Source organism: Dendrobates tinctorius, unplaced genomic scaffold (genome assembly GCF_039654945.1).
Source record: "Dendrobates tinctorius isolate UK_male_01 unplaced genomic scaffold, ASM3965494v1 ptg000214l, whole genome shotgun sequence".
NCBI lineage: Eukaryota > Metazoa > Chordata > Amphibia > Anura > Dendrobatidae > Dendrobates > Dendrobates tinctorius.
The window spans coordinates 6165569-6188420 of record NW_027361881.1 but is presented as its reverse complement, the minus strand read 5'-3'; the positions used below and the strand labels follow the sequence as shown (position 1 = coordinate 6188420).

Here is a 22852-nt window from a genome sequence, read left to right as displayed (position 1 = left end):
GAGAGGTGAGGATGGACGAGTCAGGAGGACAGGGGAGTCTGGAGGAGGACTAGGGAGAGGTGAGAATGGAGGCAGGGTTGGGAGGACAGGGGTGTCTGGAGGAGGATGAGGGAGAGGTGAGGATGGAGGAGGGGTCGGGAGGACAGGGGAGTCTGGAGGAGGACGAGGGAGAGGTGAGGATGGAGGAGTGGTCGGGAGGACGGAGGAGTCTGGGGGGGGGGGGGGAGGACGGAGGAGTCGGGGGGGGGGGGGGGGCGGAGGAGGGCGTCTGTCCTCTGCCTCTATGGCACCGGCATGTTAATGGGTCTGACCTGAGTGGCTCACAGTCCCATAGTCTGAGACCTCACGGGGACACGTGGGGGGTTTGGTCTAGTGCCTCCATGATCCCTAATTACAGATCCCAGTAATGTCTTGGTGTGAGCGGCAGGAGACCCTCCTCATCCGGCACCGGAGGGCGCCGCAGTGTTCACAGCGCGATGCAGCGACTTCCGGAGAAGTATTAATTCTAACCTGAGAATTTGTAGAAGATGAAATGAGACGAGTCCAGAAATGTGAAATGAATGAAGCCAGGTGAAGAGGAGGATGAGGCAGATCTGGGTGCTACACGGAGCGCGTCACCCCGACACCCCCTGGGCGTGAGAAGTGAGGAGGGGGCCAGACTTGTATTATTGGGACGCTGGCCCTTTAACAAATAAGTGCTGGGACTTTGTTTCAATAGGAGATTGTATCAAAACTTTACATTGTAGTAAACTAAAGATTCCGCAGTGTGGGTTATTGTGCAGGGCATGCTGGGACTTGTAGTTCTTCTTTGCACTTATATCCCCTGCATGACTCTCTCCGTAGATCGCCTGGATATCCGAGCGGCTCGGATCCTGCTGGATAACGATCACTACGCCATGGCGAAGCTGAAGAAGAGAGTCCTGGAGTACCTGGCCGTCCGTCAGCTGAAGAACAATCTGAAGGGCCCCATCCTGTGCTTCGTGGGGCCCCCGGGGGTCGGGAAAACCAGTGTCGGAAGATCCATCGCCAAGACGCTGGGGAGAGAGTTCCACCGGATCGCGCTGGGAGGGGTCTGCGACCAGTCGGACATCCGCGGACACAGGTGGGCAACATTTGTGTTCACAGCTGAGGGTTTGTTACAGTTGTCTCCAGTCTGGACTCCTGATTAATCTGCACTGACATAGTAACGAACCTTCAGCTGTGAGAAGTCTAAGGTTTTATTGCAGTAAACTGCTTGTGCCCAGGGATAAGTTTCCGTTTTTATTCCCCCACGGTTTATTTCAATACCTCCGTTTGCTGTCAGTTCACTGCGACGTTCTAAGAACCCATCAACACCTAATGCGTGCCACAGCAGAGGGTTCGTCACCGTTGCGTCCCGGCGTTCCGTTCAGCAACAGCAAGCAAAGAAAATGGAAAACTGAAATGCTCAAAGTATGTTAGAAAGTTTTTGCAAACAAAAAAAAAAGTATAATAGTGCAAACAGGATATGAAGTGTTAATTGCGGTGTGGTCCATCTTCTCCATGGCCGCGGCAGAGGAGGGGACACTCAGCGATGATGAGTTTCCAGGATCCAGCCCTGGCCCCACGCTCAGCCGGAGGGAGTGTGCATATGTATGGGGGGGGTGAGGCGTATATGTCTGTGTCATTCAGCTGCTTCTGTTTGCAGGCGCACCTACGTGGGCAGCATGCCCGGGCGCATCATCAATGGGCTGAAGAGCGTCGGCGTGAATAATCCGGTCTTCCTCCTGGATGAGGTGGATAAGCTCGGGAAGAGCCTGCAGGGAGACCCGGCTGCCGCGCTGCTGGAGGTGAGCGATCACATCCCGCCACTGCCGCTCTGCTGCCTCCAATCATCAGGACAATTAAGCAATTGGCTGATGAGTCATGGACGAAGATGTGGCTTCTTCCACTACTAGGCCGGTTATTGGGGCCTGACAGTGAGCGTATGGTATATACACCCCTGATTCCAACACACGGAGTATAGGTCTTATAAGTTTGAGATCCCCCAACTTTCAGGATATCTTCATCCTGGGAGGTCCCAGGCGGTAGATAATGTTTCTTTTTGGCATTTTTAACTTTCTATAGAAATTAAACATGGCATGGATAGCATCATCCATCAGAGCAATATTTAATTGGAGCAGTTATAATGGCCTTATGGTGCGGTGATGTAAGTGAATGCATTATGTTCATCTCTTCACCGCAACGTTGGAAATATGTCTCCCATAAATATTGGATCGCTGTAAACCCCAATAGTAAACGGATCCCAGTATTAGTGTCTGGCTTTCAGAACAAATCTCCTGTTATTACCTGGTCACTGCAGGAGGCCCCTACTCCAATGGAGGTTGAAGTGTCAACTCTTTCTCACTTTCCTCACTTAGACCTAATCCAACATGTTCAATGTGATTTGGGGAGAATCTCTGGAGAGTAGTAGTCCTGATAATGTGATAAGGGGAGTAGTAATCCTGATGTGATTAGGGGAGACTCTTTGGGGAGTAGTAACCCTGATAATGTGATTAGGGGAGAATCTCTGGGGAGTAGTAGTCCTGATGTGATTAGGGGAGTAGTAGTCCTGATGTGATTAGGGGAGTAGTAGTCCTGATAATGTGATTAGGGGAGTAGTAGTCCTGATAATGTGATTAGGGGAGTAGTAGTCCTGATAATGTGATTGGGGGAGTAGTAGTCCTGATAATGTGATTAGGGGAGAATCTCTGTGGGAGTAGTAGTCCTGATAATGTGATTAGGGGAGTAGTAGTCCTGATAATGTGATTGGGGGAGTAGTAGTCCTGATAATGTGATTAGCGGAGTAGTAGTCCTGATAATGTGATAAGGGGAGTAGTAGTCCTGATAATGTGATTAGGGGAGTAGTAGTCCTGATAATGTGATTAGGGGAGTAGTAGTCCTGATAATGTGATTGGGGGAGTAGTAGTCCTGATAATGTGATTAGGGGAGAATCTCTGGGGAGTAGTAGTCCTGATAATGTGATTGGGGGAGTAGTAGTCCTGATAATGTGATTGGGGGAGTAGTAGTCCTGATAATGTGATTAGGGGAGTAGTAGTCCTGATAATGTGATTGGGGGAGTAGTAGTCCTGATAATGTGATTGGGGGGAGTAGTAGTCCTGATAATGTGATTGGGGGAGTAGTAGTCCTGATAATGTGATTAGGGGAGTAGTAGTCCTGATGTGATTGGGGGAGTAGTAGTCCTGATAATGTGATTGGGGGAGTAGTAGTCCTGATAATGTGATTGGGGAGTAGTAGTCCTGATAATGTGATTAGGGGAGTAGTAGTCCTGATAATGTGATTGGGGAGTAGTAGTCCTGATAATGTGATTGGGGGAGTAGTAGTCCTGATAATGTGATTAGGGGAGTAGTAGTCCTGATAATGTGATTAGGGGAGTAGTAGTCCTGATAATGTGATTGGGGGGAGTAGTAGTCCTGATAATGTGATTGGGGGCGTAGTAGTCCTGATAATGTGATTAGGGGAGTAGTAGTCCTGATGTGATTGGGGGAGTAGTAGTCCTGATAATGTGATTGGGGGAGTAGTAGTCCTGATAATGTGATAAGGGGAGTAGTAGTCCTGATAATGTGATTAGGGGAGTAGTAGTCCTGATAATGTGATAAGGGGAGTAGTAGTCCTGATAATGTGATTAGGGGAGTAGTAGTCCTGATAATGTGATAAGGGGAGTAGTAGTCCTGATAATGTGATTAGGGGAGTAGTAGTCCTGATAATGTGATTAGGGGAGTAGTAGTCCTGATAATGTGATTAGGGGAGAATCTCTGGGGAGTAGTAGTCCTGATAATGTGATTAGGGGAGAATCTCTGGGGAGTAGTAGTCCTGATAATGTGATTGGGGGAGTAGTAGTCCTGATAATGTGATTGGGGGAGTAGTAGTCCTGATAATGTGATTAGGGGAGTAGTAGTCCTGATAATGTGATTAGGGGAGAATCTCTGGGGAGTAGTAGTCCTGATAATGTGATTAGGGGAGTAGTAGTCCTGATAATGTGATTGGGGGAGTAGTAGTCCTGATAATGTGATTGGGGGAGTAGTAGTCCTGATAATGTGATTAGGGGAGTAGTAGTCCTGATAATGTGATTAGGGGAGTAGTAGTCCTGATAATGTGATTAGGGGAGTAGTAGTCCTGATAATGTGATTAGGGGAGTAGTAGTCCTGATAATGTGATTAGGGGAGTAGTAGTCCTGATAATGTGATTAGGGGAGTAGTAGTCCTGATAATGTGATTAGGGGAGAATCTCTGGGGAGTAGTAGTCCTGATAATGTGATTAGGGGAGTAGTAGTCCTGATAATGTGATTAGGGGAGTAGTAGCCCTGATAATGTGATTAGGGGAGTAGTAGTCCTGATAATGTGATTGGGGGAGTAGTAGTCCTGATAATGTGATTGGGGGAGTAGTAGTCCTGATAATGTGATTAGGGGAGTAGTAGTCCTGATAATGTGATTAGGGGAGTAGTAGTCCTGATAATGTGATTGGGGGAGTAGTAGTCCTGATAATGTGATTAGGGGAGTAGTAGTCCTGATAATGTGATTGGGGGAGTAGTAGTCCTGATAATGTGATTGGGGGAGTAGTAGTCCTGATAATGTGATTGGGGGAGTAGTAGTCCTGATAATGTGATTGGGGGAGTAGTAGTCCTGATAATGTGATTAGGGGAGTAGTAGTCCTGATAATGTGATTTGGGGAGTAGTAGTCCTGATAATGTGATTAGGGGAGTAGTAGTCCTGATAATGTGATTGGGGGAGTAGTAGTCCTGATAATGTGATTGGGGGAGTAGTAGTCCTGATAATGTGATTGGGGAGTAGTAGTCCTGATAATGTGATTAGGGGAGTAGTAGTCCTGATAATGTGATTGGGGGAGTAGTAGTCCTGATAATGTGATTGGGGGAGTAGTAGTCCTGATAATGTGATTGGGGGAGTAGTAGTCCTGATAATGTGATTAGGGGAGTAGTAGTCCTGATAATGTGATTGGGGGAGTAGTAGTCCTGATAATGTGATTGGGGGAGTAGTAGTCCTGATAATGTGATTGGGGGAGTAGTAGTCCTGATAATGTGATTAGGGGAGTAGTAGTCCTGATAATGTGATTGGGGGAGTAGTAGTCCTGATAATGTGATTAGGGGAGTAGTAGTCCTGATAATGTGATTAGGGGAGAATCTCTGTGGAGTATTAGTCCTGATAATGTGATTGGGGAGACTCTCTGGGGAGTAGTAGTCCTGATAATGTGATTGGGGAGTAGTAGTCCTGATAATGTGATTGGGGGAGTAGTAGTCCTGATAATGTGATTGGGGAGTAGTAGTCCTGATAATGTGATTAGGGGAGTAGTAGTCCTGATAATGTGATTGGGGGAGTAGTAGTCCTGATAATGTGATTAGGGGAGTAGTAGTCCTGATAATGTGATTGGGGGAGTAGTAGTCCTGATAATGTGATTGGGGGAGTAGTAGTCCTGATAATGTGATTGGGGGAGGAGTAGTCCTGATAATGTGATTGGGGGAGGAGTAGTCCTGATAATGTGATTGGGGGAGGAGTAGTCCTGATAATGTGATTGGGGGAGGAGTAGTCCTGATAATGTGATTGGGGGAGGAGTAGTCCTGATAATGTGATTGGGGGAGGAGTAGTCCTGATAATGTGATTAGGGGAGAATCTCTGTGGAGTATTAGTCCTGATAATGTGATTGGGGGAGTAGTAGTCCTGATAATGTAATTAGGGGAGAATCTCTGTGGAGTATTAGTCCTGATAATGTGATTGGGGGAGTAGTAGTCCTGATAATGTAATTAGGGGAGTAGTAGTCCTGATAATGTGATTGGGGGAGTAGTAGTCCTGATAATGTGATTAGGGGAGTAGTAGTCCTGATAATGTGATTGGGGGAGTAGTAGTCCTGATAATGTGATTAGGGGAGTAGTAGTCCTGATAATGTGATTAGGGGAGTAGTAGTCCTGATAATGTGATTAGGGGAGAATCTCTGTGGAGTATTAGTCCTGATAATGTGATTGGGGAGACTCTCTGGGGAGTAGTAGTCCTGATAATGTGATTGGGGAGTAGTAGTCCTGATAATGTGATTGGGGGAGTAGTAGTCCTGATAATGTGATTGGGGAGTAGTAGTCCTGATAATGTGATTAGGGGAGTAGTAGTCCTGATAATGTGATTGGGGGAGTAGTAGTCCTGATAATGTGATTAGGGGAGTAGTAGTCCTGATAATGTGATTAGGGGAGTAGTAGTCCTGATGTGATTGGGGGAGTAGTAGTCCTGATAATGTGATTGGGGGAGTAGTAGTCCTGATAATGTGATTGGGGGAGGAGTAGTCCTGATAATGTGATTGGGGGAGGAGTAGTCCTGATAATGTGATTGGGGGAGGAGTAGTCCTGATAATGTGATTGGGGGAGGAGTAGTCCTGATAATGTGATTGGGGGAGGAGTAGTCCTGATAATGTGATTGGGGGAGGAGTAGTCCTGATAATGTGATTTGGGGAGGAGTAGTCCTGATAATGTGATTGGGGGAGAATCTCTGGGGGAGTAGTAGTCCTGATAATGTGATTTGGGGAGTAGTAGTCCTGATAATGTGATTTGGGGAGTAGTAGTCCTGATAATGTGATTGGGGGAGTAGTAGTCCTGATAATGTGATTTGGGGAGGAGTAGTCCTGATAATGTGATTGGGGGAGAATCTCTGGGGGAGTAGTAGTCCTGATAATGTGATTGGGGATTAGTAGTCCTGATAATGTGATTAGGGGAGAATCTCTGGGGAGTAGTAGTCCTGATAATGTGATTTGGGGAGTAGTAGTCCTGATAATGTGATTTGGGGAGTAGTAGTCCTGATAATGTGATTAGGGGAGTAGTAGTCCTGATAATGTGATTGGGGGAGTAGTAGTGCTGATAATGTGATTAGGGGAGTAGTAGTCCTGATAATGTGATTGGGGGAGGAGTAGTCCTGATAATGTGATTTGGGGAGGAGTAGTCCTGATAATGTGATTTGGGGAGGAGTAGTCCTGATAATGTGATTTGGGGAGTAGTAGTCCTGATAATGTGATTTGGGGAGTAGTAGTCCTGATAATGTGATTTGGGGAGTAGTAGTCCTGATAATGTGATTGGGGGAGTAGTAGTCCTGATAGTGTGATTGGGGGAGAATCTCTGGGGGAGTAGTAGTCCTGATAATGTGATTGGGGAGTAGTAGTCCTGATAATGTGATTAGGGGAGAATCTCTGGGGAGTAGTAGTCCTGATAATGTGATTTGGGGAGTAGTAGTCCTGATAATGTGATTTGGGGAGTAGTAGTCCTGATAATGTGATTAGGGGAGTAGTAGTCCTGATAATGTGATTGGGGGAGTAGTAGTCCTGATAATGTGATTAGGGGAGTAGTAGTCCTGATAATGTGATTAGGGGAGTAGTAGTCCTGATAATGTGATTTGGGGAGTAGTAGTCCTGATAATGTGATTGGGGGAGTAGTAGTCCTGATAATGTGATTGGGGGAGTAGTAGTCCTGATAATGTGATTAGGGAGTAGTAGTCCTGATAATGTGATTAGGGGAGAATCTCTGGGGAGTAGTAGTCCTGATAATGTGATTGGGGGAGTAGTAGTCCTGATAATGTGATTAGGGGATTACTAGTCCTGATAATGTGATTGGGGGAGTAGTAGTCCTGATAATGTGATTAGGGGATTACTAGTCCTGATAATGTGATTGGGGGAGTAGTAGTCCTGATAATGTGATTTGGGGAGGAGTAGTCCTGATAATGTGATTGGGGGAGAATCCCTGGGGGAGTAGTAGTCCTGATAATGTGATTAGGGAGTAGTAGTCCTGATAATGTGATTGGGGAGTAGTAGTCCTGATAATGTGATTAGGGGAGAATCTCTGGGGAGTAGTAGTCCTGATAATGTGATTTGGGGAGTAGTAGTCCTGATAATGTGATTGGGGGAGTAGTAGTCCTGATAATGTGATTAGGGGAGTAGTAGTCCTGATAATGTGATTGGGGGAGTAGTAGTCCTGATAATGTGATTGGGGGAGTAGTAGTCCTGATAATGTGATTGGGGGAGGAGTAGTCCTGATAATGTGATTGGGGGAGGAGTAGTCCTGATAATGGGATTTGGGGAGTAGTAGTCCTGATAATGGGATTTGGGGAGTAGTAGTCCTGATAATGGGATTTGGGGAGTAGTAGTCCTGATAATGTGATTGGGGGAGTAGTAGTCCTGATAATGTGATTGGGGGAGGAGTAGTCCTGATAATGTGATTAGGGGAGTAGTAGTCCTGATAATGTGATTGGGGGAGGAGTAGTCCTGATAATGTGATTGGGGGAGGAGTAGTCCTGATAATGTGATTGGGGAGGAGTAGTCCTGATAATGTGATTTGGGGAGTAGTAGTCCTGATAATGGGATTTGGGGAGTAGTAGTCCTGATAATGGGATTTGGGCAGTAGTAGTCCTGATAATGTGATTGGGGGAGTAGTAGTCCTGATAATGTGATTGGGGGAGGAGTAGTCCTGATAATGTGATTGGGGGAGGAGTAGTCCTGATAATGTGATTTGGGGAGTAGTAGTCCTGATAATGGGATTTGGGGAGTAGTAGTCCTGATAATGGGATTTGGGCAGTAGTAGTCCTGATAATGGGATTTGGGGAGTAGTAGTCCTCCTCGTGGCTTTCTTGTCCTTAGAAGACGCCTACAAATATCTACCGAGATCACAAGCAGCTGTGGTCGGGAATGTCCCCCGGGCGATGGAGGACGGGGAGGTCATGTGTCATCCTGTCCGGCCACATCTGTACAGCAGGCAGGTCCAGATGTGGGGAAAAGGCTGAAATGACAGCTCCCTTTGCAGGCTTCATTTTAACTCTAAAAGAGCTTGCGGTTATGTAATTACTATTTAAGCGACTGCCCGACATTGCACTGAGCTGCTCCTCCAGTGTTCACATCATACTCCTGACAACCCCCATCCACAATATACCGTGTGTGTTGGAGGGCGTCCTGAGACCTCCGCGCGGACCCCCTCCGCTGCCTGTCACTCCAGCACCTCATCGCTCGCTCTCGCTTTATGATCGCTCTTAAGCTCCATCATAAAAAACAGATTTTGTTTTACTTTCTCTTCTCCGAAACCTGCGCGTCCTCCGCTCCAGAGCAACCGAAATGAAAGTTGCCGCATTACGGGGAATGGGAGACGCAAACAAATGTCTACAGCGTCCCCTATATGATGAGCACTACAAAGCCCAGCATGTCCACTCAGCATGTGTCCAGGTCTGCAGTGACCTCTAGATCCTCCATGGCTGATAAATAATGAGAAATCCCAAGTCACGACAACGTGAGAAGAAGCGCAAAGATCCGGAGGAGCCGGGAACAAAAAGTGTTTATAGGAGGCAGAGATTTACTGCACGAGATGGACATTATCTGCACGATAGAGCCGTATTCTACAGACCGACTGATAAGAGAAGACAGCAGAGAAATGGCAAAGTATAGGGTATAACTACTATAATACTGCTCCCGATGTACAAGAATATAACTACTATAATACTGCTCCTATGTACAAGAATATAACTACTATAATACTGCCCCTATGTACAAGAATATAACTACTATAATACTGCTCCCTATGTACAAGAATATAACTACTATAATACTGCTCCTATGTACAAGAATATAACTACTATAATACTGCCCCTATGTACAAGAATATAACTACTATAATACTGCCCCTATGTACAATAATATAACTACTATAATACTGCCTCCTATGTACAAGAATATAACTACTATAATACTGCCCCTATGTACAAGAATATAACTACTATAATACTGCTCCTATGTACAAGAATATAACTACTATAATACTGCTCCCGATGTACAAGAATATAACTACTATAATACTGCCCCCTATGTACAAGAATATAACTACTATAATACTGCTCCCTATGTACAAGAATATAACTACTATAATACTGCTCCTATGTACAAGAATATAACTACTATAATACTGCTCCCGATGTACAAGAATATAACTACTATAATACTGCCCCCTATGTACAAGAATATAACTACTATAATACTGCTCCCGATGTACAAGAATATAACTACTATAATACTGCTCCTATGTACAAGAATATAACTACTATAATACTGCCCCTATGTACAAGAATATACTATAATACTGCTCCCTATGTACAAGAATATAACTACTATAATACTGCTCCTATGTACAAGAATATAACTACTATAATACTGCCCCTATGTACAAGAATATAACTACTATAATACTGCCCCTATGTACAATAATATAACTACTATAATACTGCCTCCTATGTACAAGAATATAACTACTATAATACTGCCCCTATGTACAAGAATATAACTACTATAATACTGCTCCTATGTACAAGAATATAACTACTATAATACTGCTCCCGATGTACAAGAATATAACTACTATAATACTGCCCCCTATGTACAAGAATATAACTACTATAATACTGCTCCCTATGTACAAGAATGTAACTACTATAATACTGCTCCTATGTACAAGAATATAACTACTATAATACTGCTCCTATGTACAAGAATATAACTACTAGAATACTGCTCCTATGTACAAGAATATAACTACTATAATACTGCCCCCTATGTACAAGAATATAACTACTATAATACTGCCCCCTATGTACAAGAATATAACTACTATAATACTGCCCCCTATGTACAAGAATATAACTACTATAATACTGCTCCCTATGTACAAGAATATAACTACTATAATACTGCCCCCTATGTACAAGAATATAACTACTATAATACTGCTCCCTCTGTACAAGAATATAACTACTATAATACTGCTCCTATGTACAAGAATATAACTACTATAATACTGCTCCTATGTACAAGAATATAACTACTATAATACTGCCCCCTATGTACAAGAATATAACTACTATAATACTGCTCCCTCTGTACAAGAATATAACTACTATAATACTGCTCCTATGTACAAGAATATAACTACTATAATACTGCTCCTATGTACAAGAATATAACTACTATAATACTGCTCCTATGTACAAGAATATAACTACTATAATACTGCCCCCTATGTACAAGAATATAACTACTATAATACTGCCCCCTATGTACAAGAATATAACTACTATAATACTGCCCCCTATGTACAAGAATATAACTACTATAATACTGCCCCCTATGTACAAGAATATAACTACTATAATACTGCTCCCTATGTACAAGAATATAACTACTATAATACTGCTCCTATGTACAAGAATATTACTACTATAATACTGCCCCCTATGTACAAGAATATAACTACTATAATACTGCTCCTATGTACAAGAATATAACTACTATAATACTGCCCCTATGTACAAGAATATAACTACTATAATACTGCTCCCAATGTACAAGAATATAACTGCTATAATACTGCCCCCTATGTACAAGAATATAACTACTATAATACTGCCCCCTATGTACAAGAATATAACTACTATAATACTGCCCCCTATGTACAAGAATATAACTACTATAATACTGCCCCCTATGTACAAGAATATAACTACTATAATACTGCCCCCTATGTACAAGAATATAACTACTATAATACTGCCCCCTATGTACAAGAATATAACTACTATAATACTGCCCCCTATGTACAAGAATATAACTACTATAATACTGCCCCCTATGTACAAGAATATAACTACTATAATACTGCTCCCTATGTACAAGAATATAACTACTATAATACTGCTCCTATGTACAAGAATATTACTACTATAATACTGCCCCCTATGTACAAGAATATAACTACTATAATACTGCTCCTATGTACAAGAATATAACTACTATAATACTGCCCCTATGTACAAGAATATAACTACTATAATACTGCTCCCAATGTACAAGAATATAACTGCTATAATACTGCCCCCTATGTACAAGAATATAACTACTATAATACTGCCCCCTATGTACAAGAATATAACTACTATAATACTGCTCCCTATGTACAAGAATATAACTACTATAATACTGCCCCCTATGTACAAGAATATAACTACTATAATACTGCTCCCTATGTACAAGAATATAACTACTATAATACTGCTCCCTATGTACAAGAATATAACTACTATAATACTGCTCCCTATGTACAAGAATATAACTACTATAATACTGCCCCTATGTACAAGAATATAACTACTATAATACTGCCCCCTATGTACAAGAATATAACTACTATAATACTGCTCCCTATGTACAAGAATATAACTACTATAATACTGCCCCCTATGTACAAGAATATAACTACTATAATACTGCTCCCTATGTACAAGAATATAACTACTATAATACTGCTCCCTATGTACAAGAATATAACTACTATAATACTGCCCCCTATGTACAAGAATATAACTACTATAATACTGCTCCCTATGTACAAGAATATAACTACTATAATACTGCTCCTATGTACAAGAATATTACTACTATAATACTGCCCCCTATGTACAAGAATATAACTACTATAATACTGCTCCTATGTACAAGAATATAACTACTATAATACTGCCCCTATGTACAAGAATATAACTACTATAATACTGCTCCTATGTACAAGAATATAACTACTATAATACTGCTCCCGATGTACAAGAATATAACTACTATAATACTGCCCCCTATGTACAAGAATATAACTACTATAATACTGCTCCCTATGTACAAGAATGTAACTACTATAATACTGCTCCTATGTACAAGAATATAACTACTATAATACTGCTCCTATGTACAAGAATATAACTACTATAATACTGCTCCTATGTACAAGAATATAACTACTATAATACTGCCCCCTATGTACAAGAATATAACTACTATAATACTGCCCCCTATGTACAAGAATATAACTACTATAATACTGCCCCCTATGTACAAGAATATAACTACTATAATACTGCTCCCTATGTACAAGAATATAACTACTATAATACTGCCCCCTATGTACAAGAATATAACTACTATAATACTGCTCCCTCTGTACAAGAATATAACTACTATAATACTGCTCCTATGTACAAGAATATAACTACTATAATACTGCTCCTATGTACAAGAATATAACTACTATAATACTGCCCCCTATGTACAAGAATATAACTACTATAATACTGCTCCCTCTGTACAAGAATATAACTACTATAATACTGCTCCTATGTACAAGAATATAACTACTATAATACTGCTCCTATGTACAAGAATATAACTACTATAATACTGCTCCTATGTACAAGAATATAACTACTATAATACTGCCCCCTATGTACAAGAATATAACTACTATAATACTGCCCCCTATGTACAAGAATATAACTACTATAATACTGCCCCCTATGTACAAGAATATAACTACTATAATACTGCCCCCTATGTACAAGAATATAACTACTATAATACTGCTCCCTATGTACAAGAATATAACTACTATAATACTGCTCCTATGTACAAGAATATTACTACTATAATACTGCCCCCTATGTACAAGAATATAACTACTATAATACTGCTCCTATGTACAAGAATATAACTACTATAATACTGCCCCTATGTACAAGAATATAACTACTATAATACTGCTCCCAATGTACAAGAATATAACTGCTATAATACTGCCCCCTATGTACAAGAATATAACTACTATAATACTGCCCCCTATGTACAAGAATATAACTACTATAATACTGCTCCCTATGTACAAGAATATAACTACTATAATACTGCCCCCTATGTACAAGAATATAACTACTATAATACTGCTCCCTATGTACAAGAATATAACTACTATAATACTGCTCCCTATGTACAAGAATATAACTACTATAATACTGCTCCCTATGTACAAGAATATAACTACTATAATACTGCCCCTATGTACAAGAATATAACTACTATAATACTGCCCCCTATGTACAAGAATATAACTACTATAATACTGCTCCCTATGTACAAGAATATAACTACTATAATACTGCCCCCTATGTACAAGAATATAACTACTATAATACTGCTCCCTATGTACAAGAATATAACTACTATAATACTGCTCCCTATGTACAAGAATATAACTACTATAATACTGCCCCCTATGTACAAGAATATAACTACTATAATACTGCCCCTATGTACAAGAATATAACTACTATAATACTGCCTCCTATGTACAAGAATATAACTACTATAATACTGCCCCTATGTACAAGAATATAACTACTATAATACTGCCCCTATGTACAAGAATATAACTATTATAATACTGCCTACTATGACCAAACAGTGTTCTCTGGTTCTGTCCTTTTTGTGTCCTTGGCTTGTGATGTCGGGTTGCTGTCGCTCTGGCAGGGTTTGGCGGTAGAGGGTGGAGCAGTCTGGCAGTGCGGGTCACATTTCCCATCTTGTGGTCACAATCTCTTCCTCTGTCCCCGGATCTGTGTAATGTAATCCTGGACGGGGTGATCACGTGATCTGTCCTTGTCGTCGGAATGTCCTCGGTTTCCTGTCCTCAATGTCATTAAGTATAACGCTGCATTCCTTCCTGGTTGCGGCGTTATTACACTACAGGGCCGCATTTGTTCTAATTTTAGATGACCTTTGATAATTCTTGTAGAAAAGATGGGCGATTATAATGGTCGGGGAGGGGGCGACGCTCCATTATTACACAGTTATAGAATATTACAGAGCGCTCTGTGTGCGGGGAGCGCTGCTCCGGAGCTGGTGGCTGCCATGTATTCATATGGAGCCAGAAAGACACTTTGACTTAATCCTCCTAAACGGAGGTTTCGCCGGACGCCGCGCTGCAGCCGACTCTGCGTCTTGGACGCCACGGCCCCCTCTTCTTACGGCTCCTCTGCTGGAGAGGCCTTAGGTTGTGAGCTGCATAGCACCAAAACGCGAATGCTGATGCTGAGCCCCCCCCGGCCCTTGGCGCAAATGCTGAGCCCCCCCCGGCCCTTGGTGCAAATGCTGAGCCCCCCCGGCCCTTGGCGCAAATGCTGAGCCCCCCCCGGCCCTTGGTGCAAATGCTGAGCCCCCCCCCCCCCGGCCCTTGGCGCAAATGCTGAGCCCCCCCCCCGGCCCTTGGCGCAAATGCTGAGCCCCCCCCCCCCGGCCCTTGGCGCAAATGCTGAGCCCCCCCCCGGCCCTTGGCGCAAATGCTGAGCCCCCCCCCCCCCCGGCCCTTGGCGCAAATGCTGAGCCCCCCCCCCCCGGCCCTTGGCGCAAATGCTGAGCCCCCCCCGGCCCTTGGGTCAAATGCTGAACCCCCCGGCCCTTGGCGCAGATGCTGGGGCCCCCCCCCGGCCCTTGGCGCAGATGCTGAGCCCCCCCCCGGCCCTTGGCGCAGATGCTGAGCCCCCCCCCCGGCCCTTGGCGCAAATGCTGAGCCCCCCCCCCGGCCCTTGGCGCAAATGCTGAGCCCCCCCCCCGGCCCTTGGCGCAAATGCTGAGCCCCCCCCCCGGCCCTTGGCGCAAATGCTGAGCCCCCCCCCCCGGCCCTTGGCGCAAATGCTGAGCCCCCCCCCGGCCCTTGGCGCAAATGCTGAGCCCCCCCCCCAGACCTTGGCGCAAATGCTGAGCCCTCCGCGGACCTTGGCGCAAATGCTGAGCCCCCCCTCCCCGGACCTTGGTGCAAATGCTGAGCCCCCCCGGACCTTGGTGCAAATGCTGAGCCCCCCCCGGACCTTGGCGCAAATGCTTAGCCCCCCCCGGACCTTGGCGCAAATGCTGAGCCCCCCCCCGGTGTGTCTTTATCTCCCACCATAGAGCCGGTGCTCGGTGTTGAACCCTTCCCATCGTGATCCGAGTTTTTTGTTATCCTCCGTGCTGTATCAGAGCTGCGGCTTCGCTCCTTCGTGCCGGTAACGTCTTGCAGACAGATGACATGTGACGAGCGGGGCAGAACGTTTCCCTATCTCAGGAGCCGCTTCCTTTCCCACGAGTCGCTGAGCCGGGCGGGGGGGCGGCTGATGGTTTCTCAGGGTCCTGCAGGGTCGTACCTTCCTCCGTCCTCATCATCTTTTCGACCACATTCTTGGTTACTTGCAATTTTACGCATTATTTATTTCAATAAACTGATTTTGTTACTTGGAAACCGTCAGCAAGCAGCTGGTGTTGGGTGTTTATTAGACTTTATGGCTCTCGTGGGTTGTCCCCATTGGGAATAATCCTTTGTGTAGTCCCTATTAGGCGCGGCTGGTGACCTCCATTACTGAAGCCCCATCAGGGGGATGTAGTCATCATCCGCGATATCGGATCCGTCCTGCTGACTGACTCCGGTCACTGTATCCGTCCACGCGGCTTCAGTGTCTCCCAGGGAAGGGGATGAGGTTACATAATCCAACACCCAGAATGCGCCGCTCGTGTCAGGTCACTGGCAACCGCTCTAGGACTACAGATCCCAGGATGCCCAGTGTGTCTGTGATAAAGAGAAGAATGGTGGGAACTGCTCATAGGGTATAGGATATGTGGCGTCACTGTACACGGGGGGGGAGTCCAGTCACATGTACTGGTCCCAGTTTACCAGGAAGAATCATCACCTGAACAGATAAAACCCACTGACCCACGAGGACGGATCTCCATCACTGCCATTCACTCCTCGTCTTGTCTCACCGGCAGGTTCTCGACCCGGAGCAGAACCACAGCTTCACCGACCATTATCTGAATGTGGCCTTTGACCTCTCGCAGGTCCTGTTCATAGCCACAGCCAACACCACGGCCACCATACCAGCCGCCCTGCTGGATCGCATGGAAGTGCTCGAGGTCCCAGGTAGATGTCTATAATGTGTACATACATTACTTATCCTGTATTATCCTCCAGAGCTGCACTCACTATCCTGCTGGTGCAGTCACTGTGTACATACATTACATTACTGATCCTGAGTTACATCCAGTATTATACTCCAGAGCTGCACTCACTATTCTGCTGGTGCAGTCACTGTGTACATACATTACATTACTGATCCTGAGTTACATCCTGTATTATACCCCAGAGCTGCGCTCACTATTCTGCTGGTGCAGTCACTGTGTACATACATTACTGATCCTGAGTTACATCCTGTATTATACTCCAGAGCTGCACTCACTATTCTGCTGGTGCAGTCACTGTGTACATACATTACATTACTGATCCTGAGTTACATCCTGTATTATACTCTAGAGCTGCACTCACTATTCTGCTGGTGCAGTCACTGTGTACATACATTACATTACTGATCCTGAGTTACCTCCTGTATTATACCCCAGAGCTGCACTCACTATTCTGCTGGTGCAGTCACTGTGTACATACATTACATTACTGATCCTGAGTTACCTCCTGTATTATACCCCAGAGCTGCACTCACTATTCTGCTGGTGCAGTCACTGTGTACATACATTACATTACTGATCCTGAGTTACATCCTGTATTATACCCCAGAGCTGCACTCACTATTCTGCTGGTGCAGTCACTGTGTACATACATTACATTACTGATCCTGAGTTACATCCTGTATTATACTCCAGAGCTGCACTCACTATTCTGCTGGTGCAGTCACTGTGTACATACATTACATTACTGATCCTGAGTTACATCCTGTATTATACTGCAGAGCTGCACTCACTATTCTGCTGGTGCAGTCACTGTGTACATACATTACTGATCCTGAGTTACATCCTGTATTATACTCCAGAGCTGCACTCACTATTCTGCTGGTGCAGTCACTGTGTACATACATTACTGATCCTGAGTTACATCCTGTATTATACCCCAGAGCTGCACTCACTATTCTGCTGGTGCAGTCACTGAGTACATACATTACATTACTGATCCTGAGTTACATCCTGTATTATACCCCAGAGCTGCGCTCACTATTCTGCTGGTGCAGTCACTGTGTACATACATTACATTACTGATCCTGAGTTACATCCTGTATTATACTCCAGAGCTGCACTCACTATTCTGCTGGTTCAGTCACTGTGTACATACATTACATTACTGACCCTGAGTTACCTCCTGTATTATACCCCAGAGCTGCACTCACTATTCTGCTGGTGCAGTCACTGTGTACATACATTACATTACTGATCCTGAGTTACATCCTGTATTATACTCCAGAGCTGCACTCACTATTCTGCTGGTGCAGTCACTGTGTACATACATTACTGATCCTGAGTTACATCCTGTATTATACTCTAGAGCTGCACTCACTATTCTGCTGGTGCAGTCACTGTGTACATACATTACATTACTGACCCTGAGTTACCTCCTGTATTATACTCCAGAGCTGCACTCACTATTCTGCTGGTGCAGTCACTGTGTACATACATTACATTACTGATCCTGAGTTACCTCCTGTATTATACTCCAGAGCTGCACTCACTATTCTGCTGGTGCAGTCACTGTGTACATACATTACATAACTGATCCTGAGTTACCTCCTGTATTATACTCCAGAGCTGCACTCACTATTCTGCTGGTGCAGTCACTGTGTACATACATTACATTACTGATCCTGAGTTACCTCCTGTATTATACTACAGAGCTGCACTCACTATTCTGCTGGTGCAGTCACTGTGTATATACATTACATTACTGATCCTGAGTTACATCCTGTATTATACTCCAGAGCTGCACTCACTATTCTGCTGGTGCAGTCACTGTGTACATACATTACTGATCCTGAGTTACCTCCTGTATTATACTCCAGAGCTGCACTCACTATTCTGCTGGTGCAGTCACTGTGTACATACATTACATTACTGATCCTGAGTTACATCCTGTATTATACCCCAGAGCTGCACTCACTACTCTGCTGGTGCAGTCACTGTGTACATACATTACTGATCCTGAGTTACATCCTGTATTATACTCCAGAGCTGCACTCACTATTCTGCTGGTGCAGTCACTGTGTACATACATTACTGATCCTGAGTTACATCCTGTATTATACCCCAGAGCTGCACTCACTATTCTGCTGGTGCAGTCACTGTGTACATACATTACATTACTGATCCTGAGTTACATCCTGTATTATACTCCAGAGCTGCACTCACTATTCTGCTGGTTCAGTCACTGTGTACATACATTACATTACTGATCCTGAGTTACATCCTGTATTATACCCCAGAGCTGCACTCACTATTCTGCTGGTGCAGTCACTGTGTACATACATTACTGATCCTGAGTTACATCCTGTATTATACCCCAGAGCTGCACTCACTATTCTGCTGGTGCAGTCACTGAGTACATACATTACATTACTGATCCTGAGTTACATCCTGTATTATACCCCAGAGCTGCGCTCACTATTCTGCTGGTGCAGTCACTGTGTACATACATTACATTACTGATCCTGAGTTACATCCTGTATTATACTCTAGAGCTGCACTCACTATTCTGCTGCTGTAGTCATTCTGTACATACATTACATTACTGATCCTGAGTTACCTCCTGTATTATACCCCAGAGCTGCATTCACTATTCTGCTGGTGCAGTCACTGTGTACATACATTACATTACTGACCCTGAGTTACCTCCTGTATTATACTGCAGAGCTGCACTCACTATTCTGCTGGTGCAGTCACTGTGTACATACATTACTGATCCTGAGTTACATCCTGTATTATACTCCAGAGCTGCACTCACTATTCTGCTGGTGCAGTCACTGTGTGCATACATTACATTACTGATCCTGAGTTACCTCCTGTATTATACTCCAGAGCTGCACTCACTATTCTGCTGGTGCAGTCACTGTGTACATACATTACATTACTGACCCTGAGTTACCTCCTGTATTATACTCCAGAGCTGCACTCACTATTCTGCTGGTGCAGTCACTGTGTACATACATTACATTACTGATCCTGAGTTACCTCCTGTATTATACTCCAGAGCTGCACTCACTATTCTGCTGGTGCAGTCACTGTGTACATACATTACATAACTGATCCTGAGTTACCTCCTGTATTATACTCCAGAGCTGCACTCACTATTCTGCTGGTGCAGTCACTGTGTACATACATTACATTACTGATCCTGAGTTACCTCCTGTATTATACTACAGAGCTGCACTCACTATTCTGCTGGTGCAGTCACTGTGTATATACATTACATTACTGATCCTGAGTTACATCCTGTATTATACTCCAGAGCTGCACTCACTATTCTGCTGGTGCAGTCACTGTGTACATACATTACTGATCCTGAGTTACCTCCTGTATTATACTCCAGAGCTGCACTCACTATTCTGCTGGTGCAGTCACTGTGTACATACATTACATTACTGATCCTGAGTTACATCCTGTATTATACCCCAGAGCTGCACTCACTACTCTGCTGGTGCAGTCACTGTGTACATACATTACATTACTGATCCTGAGTTACATCCTGTATTATACCCCAGAGCTGCACTCACTATTCTGCTGGTGCAGTCACTGTGTACATACATTACTGATCCTGAGTTACATCCTGTATTATACTCCAGAGCTGCACTCACTATTCTGCTGGTGCAGTCACTGTGTACATACATTACATTACTTATTATGGGGATGCCTGACCACAAACTTGCTGACCGTTTCCTACAACATACAGACTGAATTGTGATTGCAGCTCTGGAGTATAACACCAGTGGTTTGTGAATCATTCCAGGGTACAGTCAGGAAGAAAAAATAGAGATTGCGCACAGACACCTGATTGCTAAGCAGTTGTCCCAGCACGGACTGACGCCGGAGCAGATCCAGATCCCACCTGAGACCACCCTGGAAATCATCACCCGGTGGGTATCGGAGCGCTGCAGCTTGTTCTTCAGCCGCCCGGTGAGCGGGAAACAACTTACTGACCTTCAGTGCTTTCTTTACGATGATCTCCGATTGCTGTCAGTGTTCGTCCTGCTGAGCGCGTCCCGATACAGTGTAACGAGTCCTGCAGCTGTGACGAGTGAACAAGAATGATTCCACTCACTGACAGGAAGCGGTGATCTTAGAAAAGTGAAGACATGAGAAACGTAGTGAAAATGTGACTCCACTTTTATCCCAGGAAACCAGAGAGCGCTGCAGTCACTGAGGATTTGCCACCTTGTGCCCCTTTAGTCACCTGCGATCCTCTTATGTGGAAGACCCCTTACAGAGGATGTCACAAATGGACCCACATGGATAACACAGCGCCACCCCTGCACACAGGTTTTGCCTGGTATTGCAGTTCATCCTCATTGACTTTAGTGAAGCTGAACTGCAATACCAGACACAACCTGTAAAAAAAAAAAAAAAAAAAAAAAGGGAGCTGTTTTTGGGAGAAAGCTAGTTTTCTAATTCTTTGCACCCCCAATCCCTCAGTTCTAGGACGTGACCAATGTGCCGCTGTCTCTCCCGACAGGTACACGCGTGAAGCGGGAGTCCGCTCGCTAGAACGGAGGCTCGGGGCCGTGTGCAGGGCGGTTGCTGTTAAAGTCGCTGAAGGGCAACACCGAGATGGAAAATCCGAGCCCCCCGATGTGACTGATGCAGGGGGTGAGTAGTTCTGCCCATACCCCAGATTTTACACTGGCAGCTGCACAGAGCCCGGAGCAAGCGCTGAACAGTTCTTGGATCTGGACGATGGGCTCTGGGCGGTCCCTGGCGGTGGACGATGGGCTCTGGGCGGTCCCTGGCGGTGGACGATGGGCTCTGGGCGGTCTCTGGCGGTGGACGATGGGCTCTGGGCGGTCCCTGGCGGTGGACGATGGGCTCTGGGCGGTCCCTGGCGGTGGACGATGGGCTCTGGGCGGTCCCTGGCGGTTGACGATGGGCTCTGGGCGGTCCCTGGCGGTTGACGATGGGCTCTGGGCGGTCCCTGGCGGTGGACGATGGGCTCTGGGCGGTCCCTGGCGGTGGACGATGGGCTCTGGGCGGTCCCTGGCGGTGGACGATGGGCTCTGGGCGGTCCCTGGCGGTGGACGATGGGCTCTGGGCGGTCCCTGGCGGTGGACGATGGGCTCTGGGCGGTCCCTGGCGGTTGACGATGGGCTCTGGGCGGTCCCTGGCGGTTGACGATGGGCTCTGGGCGGTCCCTGGCGGTGGACGATGGGCTCTGGGCGGTCCCTGGCGGTGGACGATGGGCTCTGGGCGGTCCCTGGCGGTGGACGATGGGCTCTGGGCGGTCCCTGGCGGTGGACGATGGGCGGTCCTCAGCACCTAGTGATGGGCTCTGGGCGGTCCCCGGCTATGGACACCAGGTGATGGGCTCTGGGCGGTCCCCGGCAATGGACACCAGGTGATGGGTTCTGGGCGGTCCTCAGCACCTAGTGATGGGCTCTGGGCGGTCCTCGGCAATGGACACCAGGTGATGGGCACTGGGCGGTCATTGGCGCTGGGTGGTCCCCTGTGAGGGGACTGTAGCTGGAGGTTTCGTGTATATAGAATGCAGAATGGCTGCCTTCCTGGTTATTTTCTAGCCCATTGTTACACTGCTGACTGTTTCCATAATCTCCAGCATTATTGGCACTGAACTTGTATAATTTGCCTCTGCTGATAATTCAGTTTCCTAGTAGATTAGTCCATGTCTCTTCCTGACGACCTCCCCTGCTTGCTGACTTCCTCCCCAGTGTTTTCCGCAGATATTGCCTCCATTTCTTAGTTTGTGTGCTCGGCTGCTTTCCTCATTCTCAGGTGGCTTCAGATTTACGGCGGTGATGTCCTGCCACCTCGGTCTGTTCCGGGCCGTTTCGCCGCCCAGCGCTTTGCTCGGGATTCCTGTCGCCTTCTCAGATATATGTACAGGTTTTCCAGAGCCGCACTTGGCACATGCGAGTTCTCGCCTTCTGCACACCTGCTAACGCTCGCCACTGCCAGCCTCCTGCCATGTAACGGG

At 45.4% G+C, this 22852-nt stretch overlaps 1 protein-coding gene across 1 annotated transcript in view; it reads left to right on the top strand.

The window, feature by feature from the left end:
• The window catches only part of LONP2 (lon peptidase 2, peroxisomal), a 59715-nt gene that overhangs the window by 19555 nt on the left and 17308 nt on the right, over nt 1–22852 (top strand). The window contains exons 7-11 of the mRNA XM_073554989.1: nt 844–1102; nt 1667–1808; nt 16648–16798; nt 20657–20783; nt 21380–21513. Of these exons, the coding sequence (XP_073411090.1) occupies nt 844–1102; nt 1667–1808; nt 16648–16798; nt 20657–20783; nt 21380–21513 (813 nt within the window). The remainder of the gene's footprint in view (nt 1–843; nt 1103–1666; nt 1809–16647; nt 16799–20656; nt 20784–21379; nt 21514–22852) is intronic.